Source organism: Neophocaena asiaeorientalis, unplaced genomic scaffold, assembly GCF_003031525.2.
Source record: "Neophocaena asiaeorientalis asiaeorientalis breed wild unplaced genomic scaffold, Neophocaena_asiaeorientalis_V1.1 scaffold43, whole genome shotgun sequence".
NCBI lineage: Eukaryota > Metazoa > Chordata > Mammalia > Artiodactyla > Phocoenidae > Neophocaena > Neophocaena asiaeorientalis.
The window spans coordinates 6845190-6859934 of record NW_020173674.1 but is presented as its reverse complement, the minus strand read 5'-3'; the positions used below and the strand labels follow the sequence as shown (position 1 = coordinate 6859934).

At 58.7% G+C, this 14745-nt stretch overlaps 1 protein-coding gene across 2 annotated transcripts in view; it reads right to left on the bottom strand.

Moving 5' to 3' along the window:
- The window catches only part of LTBP3 (latent transforming growth factor beta binding protein 3), a 17492-nt gene extending 2753 nt beyond the window's left edge, over positions 1 to 14739 (bottom strand). Inside the window, exons 1-21 of one of the 2 annotated variants that reach the window (XM_024748879.1) lie at positions 14639 to 14739; positions 11429 to 11758; positions 11080 to 11282; positions 10787 to 10892; positions 10470 to 10562; positions 10173 to 10295; positions 9517 to 9675; positions 9245 to 9430; positions 8683 to 8699; positions 8534 to 8606; positions 8267 to 8356; positions 6295 to 6420; positions 6079 to 6210; positions 5831 to 5959; positions 5469 to 5591; positions 5105 to 5227; positions 2220 to 2342; positions 1852 to 1971; positions 868 to 996; positions 389 to 556; positions 119 to 202 (exon numbers count right to left, since the gene is read on the bottom strand). In XM_024748879.1, the coding sequence (XP_024604647.1) occupies positions 119 to 202; positions 389 to 556; positions 868 to 996; positions 1852 to 1971; positions 2220 to 2342; positions 5105 to 5227; positions 5469 to 5591; positions 5831 to 5959; positions 6079 to 6210; positions 6295 to 6420; positions 8267 to 8356; positions 8534 to 8606; positions 8683 to 8699; positions 9245 to 9430; positions 9517 to 9675; positions 10173 to 10295; positions 10470 to 10562; positions 10787 to 10892; positions 11080 to 11282; positions 11429 to 11758; positions 14639 to 14702 (2701 nt within the window). In that variant the 5' untranslated portion in view covers positions 14703 to 14739. The remainder of the gene's footprint in view (positions 1 to 118; positions 203 to 388; positions 557 to 867; positions 997 to 1851; positions 1972 to 2219; positions 2343 to 5104; positions 5228 to 5468; positions 5592 to 5830; positions 5960 to 6078; positions 6211 to 6294; positions 6421 to 8266; positions 8357 to 8533; positions 8607 to 8682; positions 8700 to 9244; positions 9431 to 9516; positions 9676 to 10172; positions 10296 to 10469; positions 10563 to 10786; positions 10893 to 11079; positions 11283 to 11428; positions 11759 to 14638) is intronic. The other variant, XM_024748878.1, reaches the window with a different exon arrangement.
- Positions 14740 to 14745: the final 6 nt, after the last annotated feature.

The following is a 14745-nucleotide window of genomic DNA, read 5'->3' as shown; positions in this document are numbered from 1 at the left end:
GGGGGGGGGCCCTCCCCCCAGTCCCCGCCACTGACAAGCACTGGCGGGATTGGGGCGGTCCAAACCTCAGCGGGCGGAGCAGGGCATGCCAGGTGGGCGGAGCCGTGTTGGGGCTTACCACGGTGGGTTGGGATGCCATAGTTGACAATGTTGTTGTCCTGGGTGTAGCCCTTCCCGTCCGGGCAAAGGCTGTGGAACTCAGCTACAGCGAGATAGTGGCCGTGGGGAAGGAAGGAGGCAGGATTGAGCGCGTGTGTGCTGGCTGTCGGGCACAGGTCGGAGCTCTCGCCTCATTTCCCACCTACCCAGGGAGGGCTCTCTCCCCCAGTCCGTTCCAAATGAAGAAACTGAGGCTCTGAAAAAGGAAAGGGCCTGCCCGGCTCCTGACCTGAGCTGTAGACTGGGCAGGGATAGATCTCGCAGTGGTCTCCCCAGCCAGCCCCCAGGGAGCAGCAGCACTCCTGCTGGGTGACATTGGTGGCCAGTACACTGTCGCAGAACACGGTGTCATCGAAGTTAAGGTAGCACTCCTTCTTGTGGTGGGGCTGCTCCACCTCTGAGGGGAGGGGAGAGCAGCTCAGGTTCCTGCAGAATGTCTTTGCCTGTCCACGCTGCCCACCAACCTCATCCCTCTATTCCCCCACATCCCCTGGCTCCCCTTAGCTGCACTGTGAAAGCCAAGCTCCATCCTCACTGTGGCATTCAGGGCCCTCCTGCGAGGTCTGGCCCCACCGGGCTCTCCCAGGCAAAAAGAGATTTCTTCCTGTTTGCCACATTCCAGAGGGTGGGACCAGGATACAACTCTGAGCCCCAGCTGCAGCTCAAGGGAGTTGTCTAGATTGAGGAGGAAGCCGAGAGGGCACTCACCCTCACAGCCGTGCTGGTCCTGGGTGGGCATGAAGCCTTCATCGCAGACGCAAACGTAGGAGCCCTGCAGGTTCTCACAGGCCCCATGGGGAAGGCACAGACCCGGGTCCTGGCTGCACTCATCTATGTCTTCAGGGAGTGAGGTGAGCAGAAAGAATCACTCAGAGGGAAATGAGCCCCTGTTTGCCCGGGAGTATGCCTCAAGGGCCTCACACAAGATCAGAACCTGAGTTTCCACTGTGACTTCAAAGTACACACGGCAGGAAATCCACTCGCGTGTCTGTGCGTGTGGGTAGTGTGTGCACAGTCTGTATTATTCTTCATAAAACCTAACAGAATGACGTCCTAACTCCCAGCTCAGCATTTGGGGACTTTCAGTGTGGTCTCCCAATATCTTTAAGTCTCATCACCCTTTACTCTAAACCACCAACACCCTCAGCTCTGTGTTTAGGGCATAGGTGTCCACTCTCCCTTAAAACACAACTAGTTTCTTCCGGATCTCTGTGCTTTGCAAATACTGTTCTTTGGGCCTGGAATACCATCCCATGCTTTTCTCTGCTTAGGGAATCTATTTATGCTTTAGGGAACCCTATTTATGCTTCAAGTTCCAATTCAACTGTCGGAATAAATCACTAGTCCAGACCTCTTTTGGCACCCAGCACCCTGAACTTAAGAATCAATTTATATGTCAGTCTCCCCCAGCTGGGAGCCCTGGGTCATTGCTCAATATCTAGTATATAGCACAGAACCTGGCAAATATTAGATGCTCAGTAAACTCTTGTTGGATGAATGCATATAGGGGTGATTTGGCACACAGTAATAAGCACCGTTAATTCCTGTCATTATCACTGTTGTTATTTTCAGTGAAAGAGTAGAAGGATGAGTGAGTGGATGGATGGATGGAAAGACAGATCAATAGTGTGTCTAGGAGATTACTGCTGCCTGCCATTGCTCCTCGGGAGCTCTCAGCCAATCCCCCCATACCTTGGCACTTCCGGCCGCCTACCAGCCGATGCCCCTGGGGACAGAGACATCGATAGGAGCCATTGGTGTTGATGCAATCACCCCCAATGCAGGCTGCGGGAAAGTCACACTCATCAATGTCTATAGGGAATCAAAGAGGGGGAGAATCTCAGGGGCTAAGCCCAATCACACACAGCCTGAGGCTTCCAAGGCTTCCCAAAGAGCCCTGGGTAGGGCCCACACCCCAGGCCTCATCTTGCATCTGGATGGGGGCTGGCCATGGGAGTGCCTGGCTTGTTTACAGGTAGCCCCTGGGCTTGGGGCCTGGGCAGTGGAGGTCTTGGGGTAGGGAGGAACAGGTCAGCCCCCCAGCTCAAGGGCCCCCTCACCCTCACAGTGGCTCCGGTCCCTTGACAGATGGTAGCCAGAGAGGCACTGACACTGGAAGGAGCCTGGCGTGTTGGTGCAGATGCCGTTGTCACACACGTCCCCAGCCTCACACTCATCCACATCTATGGGGCACAGGGGCTGTCAGAGGGCCAGGATGGGACGGTCTTGGGCCTCTGCTACCCTTTTCCCACTCCTGCCCATGGCCTGGAGCACCAGAGCTGAGGTGAGTGGAGCCAGAGAAAAGCATGGGACCCTCACCCTGCTCCTGTGTGGCACACTATGCCCTAACGACCAGACCAGGTGCTGCCAGCAACCCTGGGCCACGTATGATTCCAAAGAACTCAGGCCTCCCCATCCTTCATCTGTTCTCACCAAACAATCCCATTCTTCCCTGGGCTTCCTTTTGCCCCAGCTGCTCTCACGGCTGCTCTTGCCCTTCCCCCACCTGCCGTGGCTGCCCTCCTTCCCATGTAAATAAGCTCCCCTATATCTTTGGTCTCACAGAATAAACTTGTTCTGCTTGTGCAGTGAAGGGACTTGGCTCTGAGAGCATGCTTCTCTGCAGTCCTTTCTGGTGGAAGCCGGTCGTTGCCCACACCCCAGACCCCTTTCAAACCACACTCTTCCTCTGAGGTGCACTTGGCCCCCACGCCAGCCTCTCTATTGCTGTCAGCACCCCCCTTCCTAGCCCCTCTCCCTCTCTCTTCCTCCCCATCCTAGGAGTTTTCAACGTCCATTTGGACAGCCAGGCCCAGCCTCTGACCTTACAGTCCTTCATCCCTCAGTTTCTGTGACCTTCACCTCAATGCCAGCCACTCACTCTCGGTACGAGGGGCTGGGATCTGCCCCCTCTTGGATATCTCAGATGCAGCTTCCTTCCCACTGCCTCCGCTGTTCTCAAGCCCCCAACTCTACCTCCTCTAGCAAGAGCCCATGAACACCTCTTCTTCCTCCTCACTGGTCTGGCAAAGTCAGAGCCCTAGCCTGCTTCTCAGGATCCTGGGTGCTGAGCGGGGCTGGAGCCAGCCACCAAGCTAAGCACCCTGGGCCACTCCACTCCCTCTGGCTTCCAGCCCAGCCAGATCCTCAGCATGGCTAGCGCTACCCTCTCCTCCTCCTCTCAAGCCTTGACACTCGAAAGCCCCTAGGTAGCCCCCGTGCTCTTGGGCAGTTCCAAACCTCTACTGTTCTCCTCAGCCTACAGCCTACACCCCACTCTGGTGATCCCAGGTCTCACTCCTCCTCACTTGCTGCCTGCATCTTCTGGCCTCCCGTCATGCCACGGAAGCTCCCCTGCCAAGGCCACCAAGGACCTTCTCGTCTCCCCAGCTAGTCCTTATTTTACAAGAAGCTCTCTGTTGCATTTACCTCATCCTCCTCTTCCCTGCATGCCTCCGCTCCCCAGCTTCCCAGCTAGTGCTCCCTGGGCCCTCCCACCACCTCTGCTCCGCCACCTCCTGCTCCGATTCCCCTGCCTTCTACCGACGTGGCAGTATCCACAAGGCTCTGCCAAGGCTCCCCTCACCGGACCCACCATCCTTGACTGCACCCCAAGGCTCCACATGCCCCCAGTTCACACCCCAAGGCTCCACAGCTCTCCCCAGTGCCTACCCCGAGGCTCCATACACCCCCAGTGACACCTCAAGTCTCCACAGCTCCTCCCAGGGCACAACCCCAAGGCTTCACACCCTCCCAGTGACACCCCAAGGATCCACACCCCCACAATACACAGTTCCAGTTGGGTGTGTCTGGCCCAAGGTTTCCAATCAGTATGGCCCACCCTCTGCTGGCATTGCCAGCTGAAAGGCCCACAGGGACCACCCGCTCAACTGTCCAACATGAAACTTAATGTCTTCCTTCTCAAACATGCCCCACCCCAGGGGACCCTATCCCGGTGAGCAGAACCCACTGACTCACCCAAACTGGAAACCTAAGGATCCCTTACTCCCCTCTCTCCTTCACCTTGACATCCAGTTAACAAGCAGCCCAGGTAACGCGTTCTAATATTTCTCTAATATCACATAACCTCATGACCATCCTTAGGCCTCTATTCTCATCAGGTCCACCACTGTCTCTGTCCTGAGTCCCCACCAGACCTCCAGCCACTCTCCACAATGGGCATCAGGGAACTTTCTAAAACAAATGGCCGGTCTTGCCATTCTTCCCCTTAAAATGCTTCAGGTGCCTCCTAATAACCTCAGGGTGAAGCTCAACCTCCTGGGCAGGGCTTAGGTGGGCCCTTCAGGGCGTGGGGACCTGCCCCTCACCGGCCAGCCTCAGCCCCCATCCCCTGCTTACACCTTACATTCCCTGTACACTCCGTGCTGGTGTTTGCCTCTGACTTCGCTGGCGCTGCGCCTGGCATGCTCTTCCCTCTCACCTTTCTTCGCTTGGTTAACTCCTGTTGACCCTTTAAGAGCACTCAGACCTCCCCTTCTCCCAGCCCCGCTGAGGTTTCCCAGGAACACCCAAACTCCATCCAGTCCTACAGCCCTGCGCTCTACAGTTGGTGTCTATTGTTCTCCAGTTTCTCTGAATCCCAGCCCTCAGCCTTCCTCCTGATACATAAGAAACATTAGTGTCGGGGGGACTACTAACATCCCCTTTCTTTTATATCTTTTTTCCCCCCTCAAATTTAAGTAACGTGCTTTGCAAACGCAGCTTCAAGCTTTGCCTCCTAAGATCCTTCCTACGTAGAAATTCTGGTCGCCCCCTCCTCCGCCAGGTCCGCTGACGAAAGTAGTGAGTGGATCGATCAGTGAAGGGGCGGTGTCTGTGAATTAGCTACCTCCTGCCCACCCGTCCGACAGACGGGGTGACCCAGTCCCCAGCTTCGGCGCGTGAATGGGTGGCGGGTGGCAGGGCGGGGAGGGCTGGAGCTCACCCAGGCAACTGCGGCCGTCCGGCGCGGGCGCATAGCCCTGGGCGCACGTGCAGCGGAAGGAGCCCGGGAGGTTCTCGCACCAGCCGGGAGAGCAGGGGCTGCCCTCGGCGCACTCGTTCACGTCTGCAGCGGAGAAGGCTCGCCTCGGATTCCGCCCCACCGGATGATGCACTGTGAGGGGGTGGGAGCCCCCTCCGCCCGGGATGGGGGGTGTCCTCTACTCCCGGGAAGGACGCCCAGTCTGGAGGTGACTTCCACCGCCGTTAGCCCCGCTCCATCACAGGGGCGACTCCCGAAGGGCCCCGCCCATTTGCTTTCGAGGCCCCGCCCCCTACCCTACCCCGAACCCACGGCTCGCCCTTACCGCGGCAGGCCCCGCCCCCCTGGCTGCGGTAGCCAGGCAGACAGGCAATGCACTTGAAGCTCCCAGGTTTGTTCTCGCATTTGCCATCTGGGCAGGAGCTAGGATCTCGGCACTCGTCGATGTCTGCACAGTAGGGAGGAAGAGGACTCGTTTGGGAACAACGTGGCCGGCCAGGCGCTCAGCGTCCTCGGCAGGGCCTCCCTTCGTCACAAATCGACAAGGCGAAGCAGGCCCTCTGGGCTCCGGACCGAAACCTCTGAGAGGCCCAGAGCTGGGTTGAGACGGGGGTGAGGCCCTCCGCCCCCACCCCAGGCCGAGGGACCGCTGAGGACCCCCGGCGGTCTGGATGGGGTCTTCCCCACCTTCGCACACGGGCGGTCGAGAGGTTTTGAGCCGGTAACCGGAGTAGCAGTTGCACTTGTAGTGACCGGGAAAGTTGATGCAGAAGCCACCGTCGCCGCACAGGTGGGGCTTGGCACACTCGTTCAGGTCTGAGCGGGAGGAAGGGGGCGCGAGGGGAGTGCAAGGCGGCGGAGGGGATTACATGCGGTCGGGAGAGCCCCCCGGGTCCACCTAGCCCCAGCGCCACCCCCGGCCCGGCCGTGCTCACCCACGCACGAGCGCCCCCCGGCGCCGACGTGCAGGCGGTAGCCGCGGTTGCAGTGGCAGTTGTAGGAGCCGCCGGTGTTCATGCAGATTCCCCTCCCGGCGCCGCACGGCTCCGCCTCGCACTCGTTCACGTCTGAGAAGGGCGCGCGGGCGGGGAGGCGTCAGAGGTCTGTCGGGAGCCAGGGCCGCCCCGGCGCTACCCACTCGCCACGCTCACCCACGCAGTAGCGGTGCTGCGGATGCGACCGGTAGCCCGGGTTACAATGGCAGGAATAGTCCGAGGGTCCAGGGACGCACTCCCCGTGGCCACAGATGTTCTGGTTCAGTCGGCACTCGTCCGTCTCTGCCGGGGTTGGGGGGTGGAGCGGTAGGTCAGGGGTCCAGGCAGGGAGCATTCACTTTCTGCCACGTCCCCAGGGAGGACCTGGATAGCCCATTACTAACGACCCGGATACCTGGGCCGGGTCGCACCCTAAGCTCGGGTGCTCCAATCCTAGGATTCCCTACACCTCCATCACAGATAACCCCAACATCACAACCTCCGGCAGCCCCAAACCATGACCCCAGGTCCCTGACATCCCTATCTCCTCAACTCCAGGAAACCTTGATACTTCTATCCCCACTTATGATACCCTGACCCCAGTAACCCCAATACCTCAAACCCTGCAGCCTCACCCACACAAACATCCTCTAGATCAGTGAACCAACACCCTTTGCCTTAGGGACCTGCCCCCCCCCAATTCCAGAACAGTGGTTTTCCTCCCCCTCCCAAGGCAGACAGGAGCTGGTTTCCTGGGAATCCTGGCTCGCACATGGTTGTGCATAAGTGGTCAGATCCAGGAATCCTCCTCACCCTATTTCCTACGATTCCTAGTACTTCGTGCCTCCACCTCTCCCCGTTGTGGTCCCGCCCCTGAGCCCTGCCCCATGCAGCCCAGGCCTTGATGCTGAACTCTACCCTTTCCCAAACACACCTGGCCAGTGGGCTCTTGCAGGCTGTTCTCTTTGAGATGCCTCTCCCTAGGCATCCTTAACACCCCCTCCTCTGAGAAGCCTCAGCATGTGTCTCTTCCTCCACATTCCCACAGCCCCCAGGCTGTCCCTGGGTGGTTCCTAGCCTGTGCAGACTTCCAGGGCAGTCACCTTCCACCAGGAGCTCATCGAACCTCCGGTTTTCAACCAGGCTGGTGGCTTCCTTGTGGCTTTGGAGTCCACAGAGACATGGGCTTGAATCTGGCTCAGCTGTGTGACCTGGGACCAGTCCCTGAACCTCCCTTAGCCGCAATTTTCTCATCTGGAAAATGAGGCTAACAGTGCCCACTTCACAGAGTATGAGAAGGGTAAACGGTATTTAGTATGTAAAACTCTTCAGTCAGTGCCTGGCCCAGGGCAGCTGTTCAGCCATAGCTAGCAATTATTACGATGCCCAAAACCCTGCAGACACTTCCCACAGCCTTTGGGATCAAACCCAAGCCTCTTAACAAGGCTCCCTGAGCCGGTCCTCCCCTTGTTCAGAAACACTGATCTGTGTGTGTGGTTTCTCCCCGCTCCATGAAACCAGGGTTTCATGTTTCCATGCCTTTGCCCAAACTTCTGCCCAAACTGAAATGTCCTTTTTCCCAACCCGCCCATTTCTTTCCCACTTCTCATTGTTAATTTCTAACAATCTTTAAAGCCCTGCTCAGAAAGCCTTCTCTCATTGCCACCGTGCATATTATCACCCCCCACCTCCTCCGCCCAGACTTCCTTCCTTCTTCTCTATTTTTTTTTCATAGCATTTATGAGACATACCAGATTTAGACTCATTGATCTGTTTGTTGTCTGTCTACTCCACAAGGATAGGGAACTTTTTTTTTTTTTTTAGGATAGGGAACTTTTGTCTGTTTTGCTTATTACTGTATCCCCAGCACTTAAACAGTGCCTACACATAGTAGGTGCTCAATAAATAGTTGTAGAATATATGAATAAATGCCTTCGGCCTGGGCTGACCACCATAATACCCGGATCAGTTGAAGGCAGAGTGGGATCTCTGCTGCACACCGAGGCTTCCACAGCGCCCAGCCCAGGGCCTGGCACACAGTAAACCCTGGATGTTTTAGTGCTCGGGAATGATTGAAGGGGGTAAGGGAGGAGAAAAACTGTTAGGGGCGTGGCTTACCTCGGGCGTGGCCTAGGTGGGCGGGTCTTACCTGTGACCTGAGTAGGGGCGATCTCTACCGCACTTCGGGACGGGGGCAAGTCGGGCAGGAACCAGGGCGGCGAGGGCCGGGAGATCAGCTCTGCGGGCAGCAGGGCACGCTCGTCAGCTGGTAAGGAAGCTGGGAGCGCCGCCCCTCTCTCCGCAGGTCACCGGCTGGGAACTTCACACCCAGCTTCACCGCCCCCTGGTGCCTAGACTGTGAACTTCCCTGGCAGTGACAGCCCTTGAGGACTGGTTCCTACGGTGCCCAGCTCACCAGGGTAGGGCCGGGCAGGAGATGTGGTGACAGTCGGGTGGCTCTGCTGCGAGGACTGCTCTTCGATCACTGGCTGCGGGTGACAGCAACATGAGCCCTCTGTGTCTCCTTGGCCTCCCTGCCCCTCCCACCTGGGCTCTCATACTCACTGAGTCTGTGCTCACCCCTAGAAGGGAAGAAGATGGGGCCATTAAGTGTTGGGCTGGGAGAAGGGAGTCAAATCTGGGATTGGCACTTGGGTATTTGTGGTCAGGGTCCCTAAGAGTTCAACGATCATGTCTGGATGAAGCATCAGGGGTTAGATCCTGAGGTCAGGGAGTGTTTCCATCACAGGTCAGTGAAGCAATGGTTGGACAAGGTCCTTGGCTTGGGAGGTTATAGCCAGGGTCAAATCCCTGGGTCAGCGGTCAGAAGGTCAGATCTAGGGGCAGCATTTGAGCTGCATTAGTGCCCTGGTCTGGAAATCAAAGGGGTCCTGGAGTCAGAAGATTGAATCTGGAGGGCAATAAATGGTCAAATTCTGTTGATTAGGGTTAATTCTGGGGTTAGTTACAACATTGGTTAAGTGTCAGAGTATCAGCTCTGGGGGTCAGTGCTGGTCTGGGACTAGGAGTTAGAGGTTAGACTCAGGTCATATCCGTGGATCAAGGGTCAAGGTGTCAGACCTAGGGGTTCAGCAACTGTCAGGTAACAGGAGGGGCCAGGCCAGACCTCTCTCTTCCTCTGTGTCCTCAGGTGGTGGTGCCCGGCTGGGGCTCTCAGGGAGCTGCTGGGGCTTGGGTGGCCCATCAGGGTGCAGGAAAAGGGAGAAGTCACTTTCACCCTGAATGGTGAGCGTCTGGTGGGAGGTGAGGATGTGGTACCCCTTCCCAGCTGGACAGATCTCCTTGAAGGCAGCTGCGGCCAGAGCAAGGGGCAGAGAAGTGAGCATTTCCTGGATAGGCACACAGACAGCCCCCCAGCCACAAATGCCCCAGGCTCACCAGTGCCATCAGCTGGGCAGCGCTGGCACCTGGTGCCCCAGGCCTTGCCAACACTGCAGCAGCAGAGTTGGCGGGTGAGGCGCGTGGTCAGCGGGTGCTGGCACTGGTGCTCAGGGCTGACCAGGCGGAAACATAGGCTCTTCTCCTCTGGCTTGTCCGCTGCAGAGGCCAGTGGTGGGCATGGGCATCTGGGCCTGAACACTGCCCACATCCCCCTTCCCGTCTGCTCCAGACCTTGCCTCTCTGGCCCAGACAACGCTTAATCCTCATGTGGCCCCTGATCGCACGTGACCCTGAATTCATATGACCCCTGAAACCTGTGTTATTCTGACCTCATGTAACACCTGAAACTTCGGTGACCACTGACCCCATTGACCCCTGATTCTAGCTGCTCTAGACTTTATCCCTCCCACTCATCAAGCCCATGGTCTCATATGACCTTGACGCCATATAATCCCTGACCCCATGCGACCTCTAACACCAGATCTCATGCAACTCCTGAACCTACTGATCCCTGACCCTATCTGCTCTGGGCCTTGTTTCACCTGCAGTCAACCCTTGACCTCACTCTGACTTCTGTGACCTCTGATCCTTACTGTTTGGAGGCTTAACCTCCCACCCATGCTTTGTGACTTCCAAGGATCCCCCAGTCTCACCAATGCACTGTGTGCGGGAGGGGCCCAAGCTATGGCCAGGTGGGCAGACACAGCGATAGGAGCCAGGGTTGTTGAGGCAGTCACCATGGCGACACATGCCTGGCATCGCGCACTCATTGATGTCTGTGGTAAGTGAGAGTTTGGTCCCTCCAGTCTGGGGCCACAGGGTGACAGCAAGCTGCTCCAAGCACCTCAGGGTTCTGCCCCCGCCCCACCACCCCCCTTGTCCACCGTAGGACCTCCCCCAGTGACAATGGGCCTACCCCTCCCGCCCACAGAATCTCCAGCTGGCTGTACCCTGGCAGTGTGTGCTGTTGAGCCTCTTGTAGCCCTGGGGGCAGTCAGTGCCCACCTCCCCACGTACAGGCCCTGGCTTCTGCACCCCTGTGTCTGCAGAGAGAGGAGAGCATGGCAGGAGAGGACCTTGGGGGGCCTGCAGAGAGGGAAGGGAGGGCACTGGAGACAGGCAGGGTGGGACGCTGAGGGGAATTGGGTGGGCAGTGAGAGGCTCAGGCTGCTTGGGCTGGAGTCTCCCACTGCAGGGCTGAGAGGGGTGTCGGCGGAACCACCCTGTGAGGAGTGGGAGGGAGGTGTCACTGAGCCGAGGCACTCACACTGCAGCTGGGGACACTTGTGGCACTTGCTCTGGCCCCAGGCTGTGCCGATGCTTCCACAGCAGTCCTCCTGCTTGGTGAGGCCGGGGAGAGGATTGCTGCCACACTAGGGAGAGGAGTGTGGACATGGGTTACAGGGTGCCCAGCCCCCACCTGGCCTCCCTCCTGAGGCCCTTTTCCTCCTCCACTCAACCTGCAGGACACCCCCAGTTTTGAGCAATCCGGGTGGGTTGGAACAGGGCAGCCCTGAGAGACTGAAGGGCCGGTCCAGCGGCGACTGTGGATTCACTCACGGGTTGCTTGGGCAGCGTGTCCTGGAAGCAGCGGCCCAGGGGCTTCTGGGTGGGTGGCCGAGGATGCGGGTGCTTGGGGTGCGGCAGCAGGTGCTGGGAGGGGGCCGGGCCCTCGGCGTTGGGCCCTTCGATGCGGTGCACCTGGACAGAGGCCTCGGGCGGGTGGTGGACACGCACGTTCACCACAGGGGGTGGGGCCTGCACTGGGGGGTGGGGCACAGCGGCTTCAGGGCTGCCCCACAGGGCAGGTTGGCAGTGTGGCGGTCCTCCAGGGCTGGCTTCCGCCCGGGACCTGCCACCCTACTGCCCGCCCGCCTCGGCCTACCGGGGTCTGCCCGTTGCCTGGTACCTTCCGCTGAGATCTGTCCTGGCCCGAGGGGCACCAGGAAGGCTGCATGCTGGGCAGGGGGCCCCTCCCCGGGCCCCGGCGGATCGGCGATCACCTGGACCGCGTAGATGGCGTGCTTGCTGGCCACAGACTCGCCTTCCGGAGCCAGGGGAGGCAGCGCGCCTGTGGACAGGGCCCCAGCCCGACCAAGCCCAGGGCCTGAGCCGCCAGTGCCCCCGCCGGTTCCTCCAGCAGGCACCTGGCAGAAGCGACCGGTGAAGTCCGGGGGACACAGGCACTGGTTTCGGGAGGAGCACTGGCCGCCGTTCATGCAGGGCAGAGGGCACACCACTGGGGAGGAAAGGTGGATCAGGGCCCAGGCAGACCCCTGTCCCAGCCCCCAGGCCCAGTCCCTCACCCACATCCTGTCTCTTCCCCTCCTCCCTGCTTCCTTGGGAAGTTCTGTCCTCCCTGGGAAGCTGGTTTTTGTAACACATCTCACACACACACACACACACACACACACACACACACACACACACACTACCCTGTAAGTCCCCCAACATCCTTATACCCATGGGGCCACTGGAGTCAAGTCTTGGACTTAAATCCTAGCTAGGAGGCCATGTGCCAACTGTGTGGCCCTGAGCAACTTACTTCCCCTCTCTGTGCCTCAGTGCCCTCATCTGTAGGACTGGCCTGTCTATTAAATGGGGCAATGCCTGTACAAATGCCCAATACACAGTGGGTCCTTAATAAGTAGTAGCAAACGATGAGGAGGAGGAGGACGGAATAGCCTTTCCCTCCCTTAGGCCTTTCCTGGAAATCCAATCTCTCTCTGGTGCTTCCTCCTCCTCACCCCTAAATTCTTCCCCTGATTCAGCCCTCTCTGGGCTGTCCCTCCCTCTCTTTGTCTTGCCATCCCAGGGCCCACACCTCACCATTGCCAACTCGAACTATCCCTCTCCGGGACCGCTCTTAAGCACCTCCACCCGGGGGACCCTGTCAGAAATCAGCATCTTGCCTCCCCACCTCCACTTGGCCTTGAACCACCACTGGGAATCCCCACCTGCCCAGTCACTCATAACTGAGCCTTGATACTCCATCTCTCCTGCTCCCACTCGGGCCAGTTCTGGCCTCTGTAATATCTCATAATCCATCTTCCCTCCTCCCCATGCCCTCTGCCACTCCCCTGCCTGTCAACATCCCAAGTGCCCCCAGAGAAACTTGCTTCAGGCAAAGCTCTGGCACAGTCACACCCCTGCTCACAGCTTGCTTCCTTGCTCTCCGTGGCCCAGAAGGAACCTTCTTTCAGCCCATCCCCCCCTGCTCTTTCCACGTGCACCCTATGCTCCAGGACTCATCTCCCGTCCCCTACAAATGTACCACATCTTCTGCCTCCCTGACTTTAATCATGCCTTTCCTGCCCCCTCAGAGCCTTGTTCCCCATCTCTGCATATTCACATCTTATCCTTCCAGGCTCAGCTCCTCCCCCAGGAAGAGAGCCTTTCCTCAGATCCTACCCACCCTCTGCCTCAGCTCTGGGTGCCAGAGGAGGTGCTAGGGGAATGAATGAAGGAGTGGCTCAGTGAGAGGATGGGATCTCTGTCTTTCTGTCACACACTCATATCTGAAATCCAGCCTTGGGGACCTGAGCTCACACACCAGGCCCAGCCCCTCTCCTGCCTGCCACATAGCTGCCCTCACTTCCCAGGATGGGAAGGTGGGGCTGAGGCTCTCTGGACACCTGAAGGGCCTCAGAGGGATGGCCCACGTGCATGGCCATCGGGGCCTGGCTAAGAGCATCCCAGCCCAGCCCAGCCCATCCTGCCCGGCCTCTTGGGGCCAGTCTCTCAGGGCAGAAGGGGTGTGTCCTGGGCCAGGGGAGGCAGGATCCTCTCCTTCCTGCCTCCCAATGAGTCACCCATAGCGGTGAGGGTGACCTCCCTGTGACACCCGCCCACTGTGGCCTGGGCGCCGAGCCTGGGGGATGTGGGCAGCACGGATGGAGACAGCAGCCTGGGCAGGATGGCCAGGGGGCTTGGGAGGCCGGGCCCACGTATACTCACATGCACAGCCATCTCATCACACACACATGCAGATTCATTCTGACACCAACACAGGCTTACATAAACACTCCCATAGTGATTGCAGACATGCACCCAAGACAACACAAAGAAACAAGTACTTGATCCCAGTGTGCCACTCCAAAGCCGGGCATACCTCCGTGGGTGTGTCACGTGCAAGCACGCACGTGCAGTCGCACACAGACAGACACACATGCACGTCTCATGAGAACCCCACATCTGTGGGGTTCCTCAGGTCTGAGTGGGTACATGAGTATAGGAATGTGTAAGAGGGGCTGTTTTGCTGGTGCCATCCTGGGCCTGGCCTAATTACCCTGTCCAGGAGGGTAATTACTGCTGGGACACCTCCCCCAGCCTGGCCCACAGGACCCTGAGGGAGGAGAGCTGAGCCCAGGCCTGGTCCTCTGCAGAGAGATGTTGGGGAAGGGGTGGACTCCAGGTGGAACTGGGAAGTTATCACGGCTTGTTGGAGGGAGACTGAGGCAGAGCTGTTAAGATTTATGGGGGAAGCATAGATGGGGCATCAGGAAGAGGAGAGGCTGAGGACCCAAACCAGCCCCTACCTCCAGGCCTGCTCCCCACTTGTTAGGCCTCAACACCCCTCCCCTCTAAGACCTTGCCAGTAACTAATTCCCTCACTCCCAGCCCTGACCTCAGCTCCTCCTCCCAGAGAATGCAGGTGTCTACCACTGGCAGGCCCTACTTTAGACAGTTTTTAAAGACTTTTCATGTTTCTTCCAGCAAGACTGTTTTTGGGGGAATACTTATCCCTTCTCTGAGACCTCCTGCCCCCGGCTCACATCCCTCAAAAGCCCCTGCTGCAGGCCCTGGCTCCCTCTCAGGACCCAGCACTTTCCTAGAGGCCTATGTCATCCAGGACCCCAGCATCACCCCACACCTTAGGCCTCAACACCAACCCAAAGCTGTGAAGTCCAGGCTTCCATGCAGCCCTCCCAACTCTGGCCCCAGCACTCCAGCCTCCCAAGCCCCCTGAAGCCCCTGGGGCCCCAGGCCCTCAGGCTCTGCTCTCTCAACCCACGACCCCCAGGGCCACGTGGCCTACGTGGCTTACGCTGCCATGTACCCCGCATTTGTCCAGGTGCCTGCCTTCCCCGCTCCCCCTGCCCATGTCCCCGGCCCTCACCCACGCGGAAGCCGGAGCCCGTGAGCGTATCGGTGCTGTGGCCGTTCTCTCCGATGAGCGTCATGTTGGAGCCCTGCTGACAACTGTCCCGACACTGGCCCTTGAGA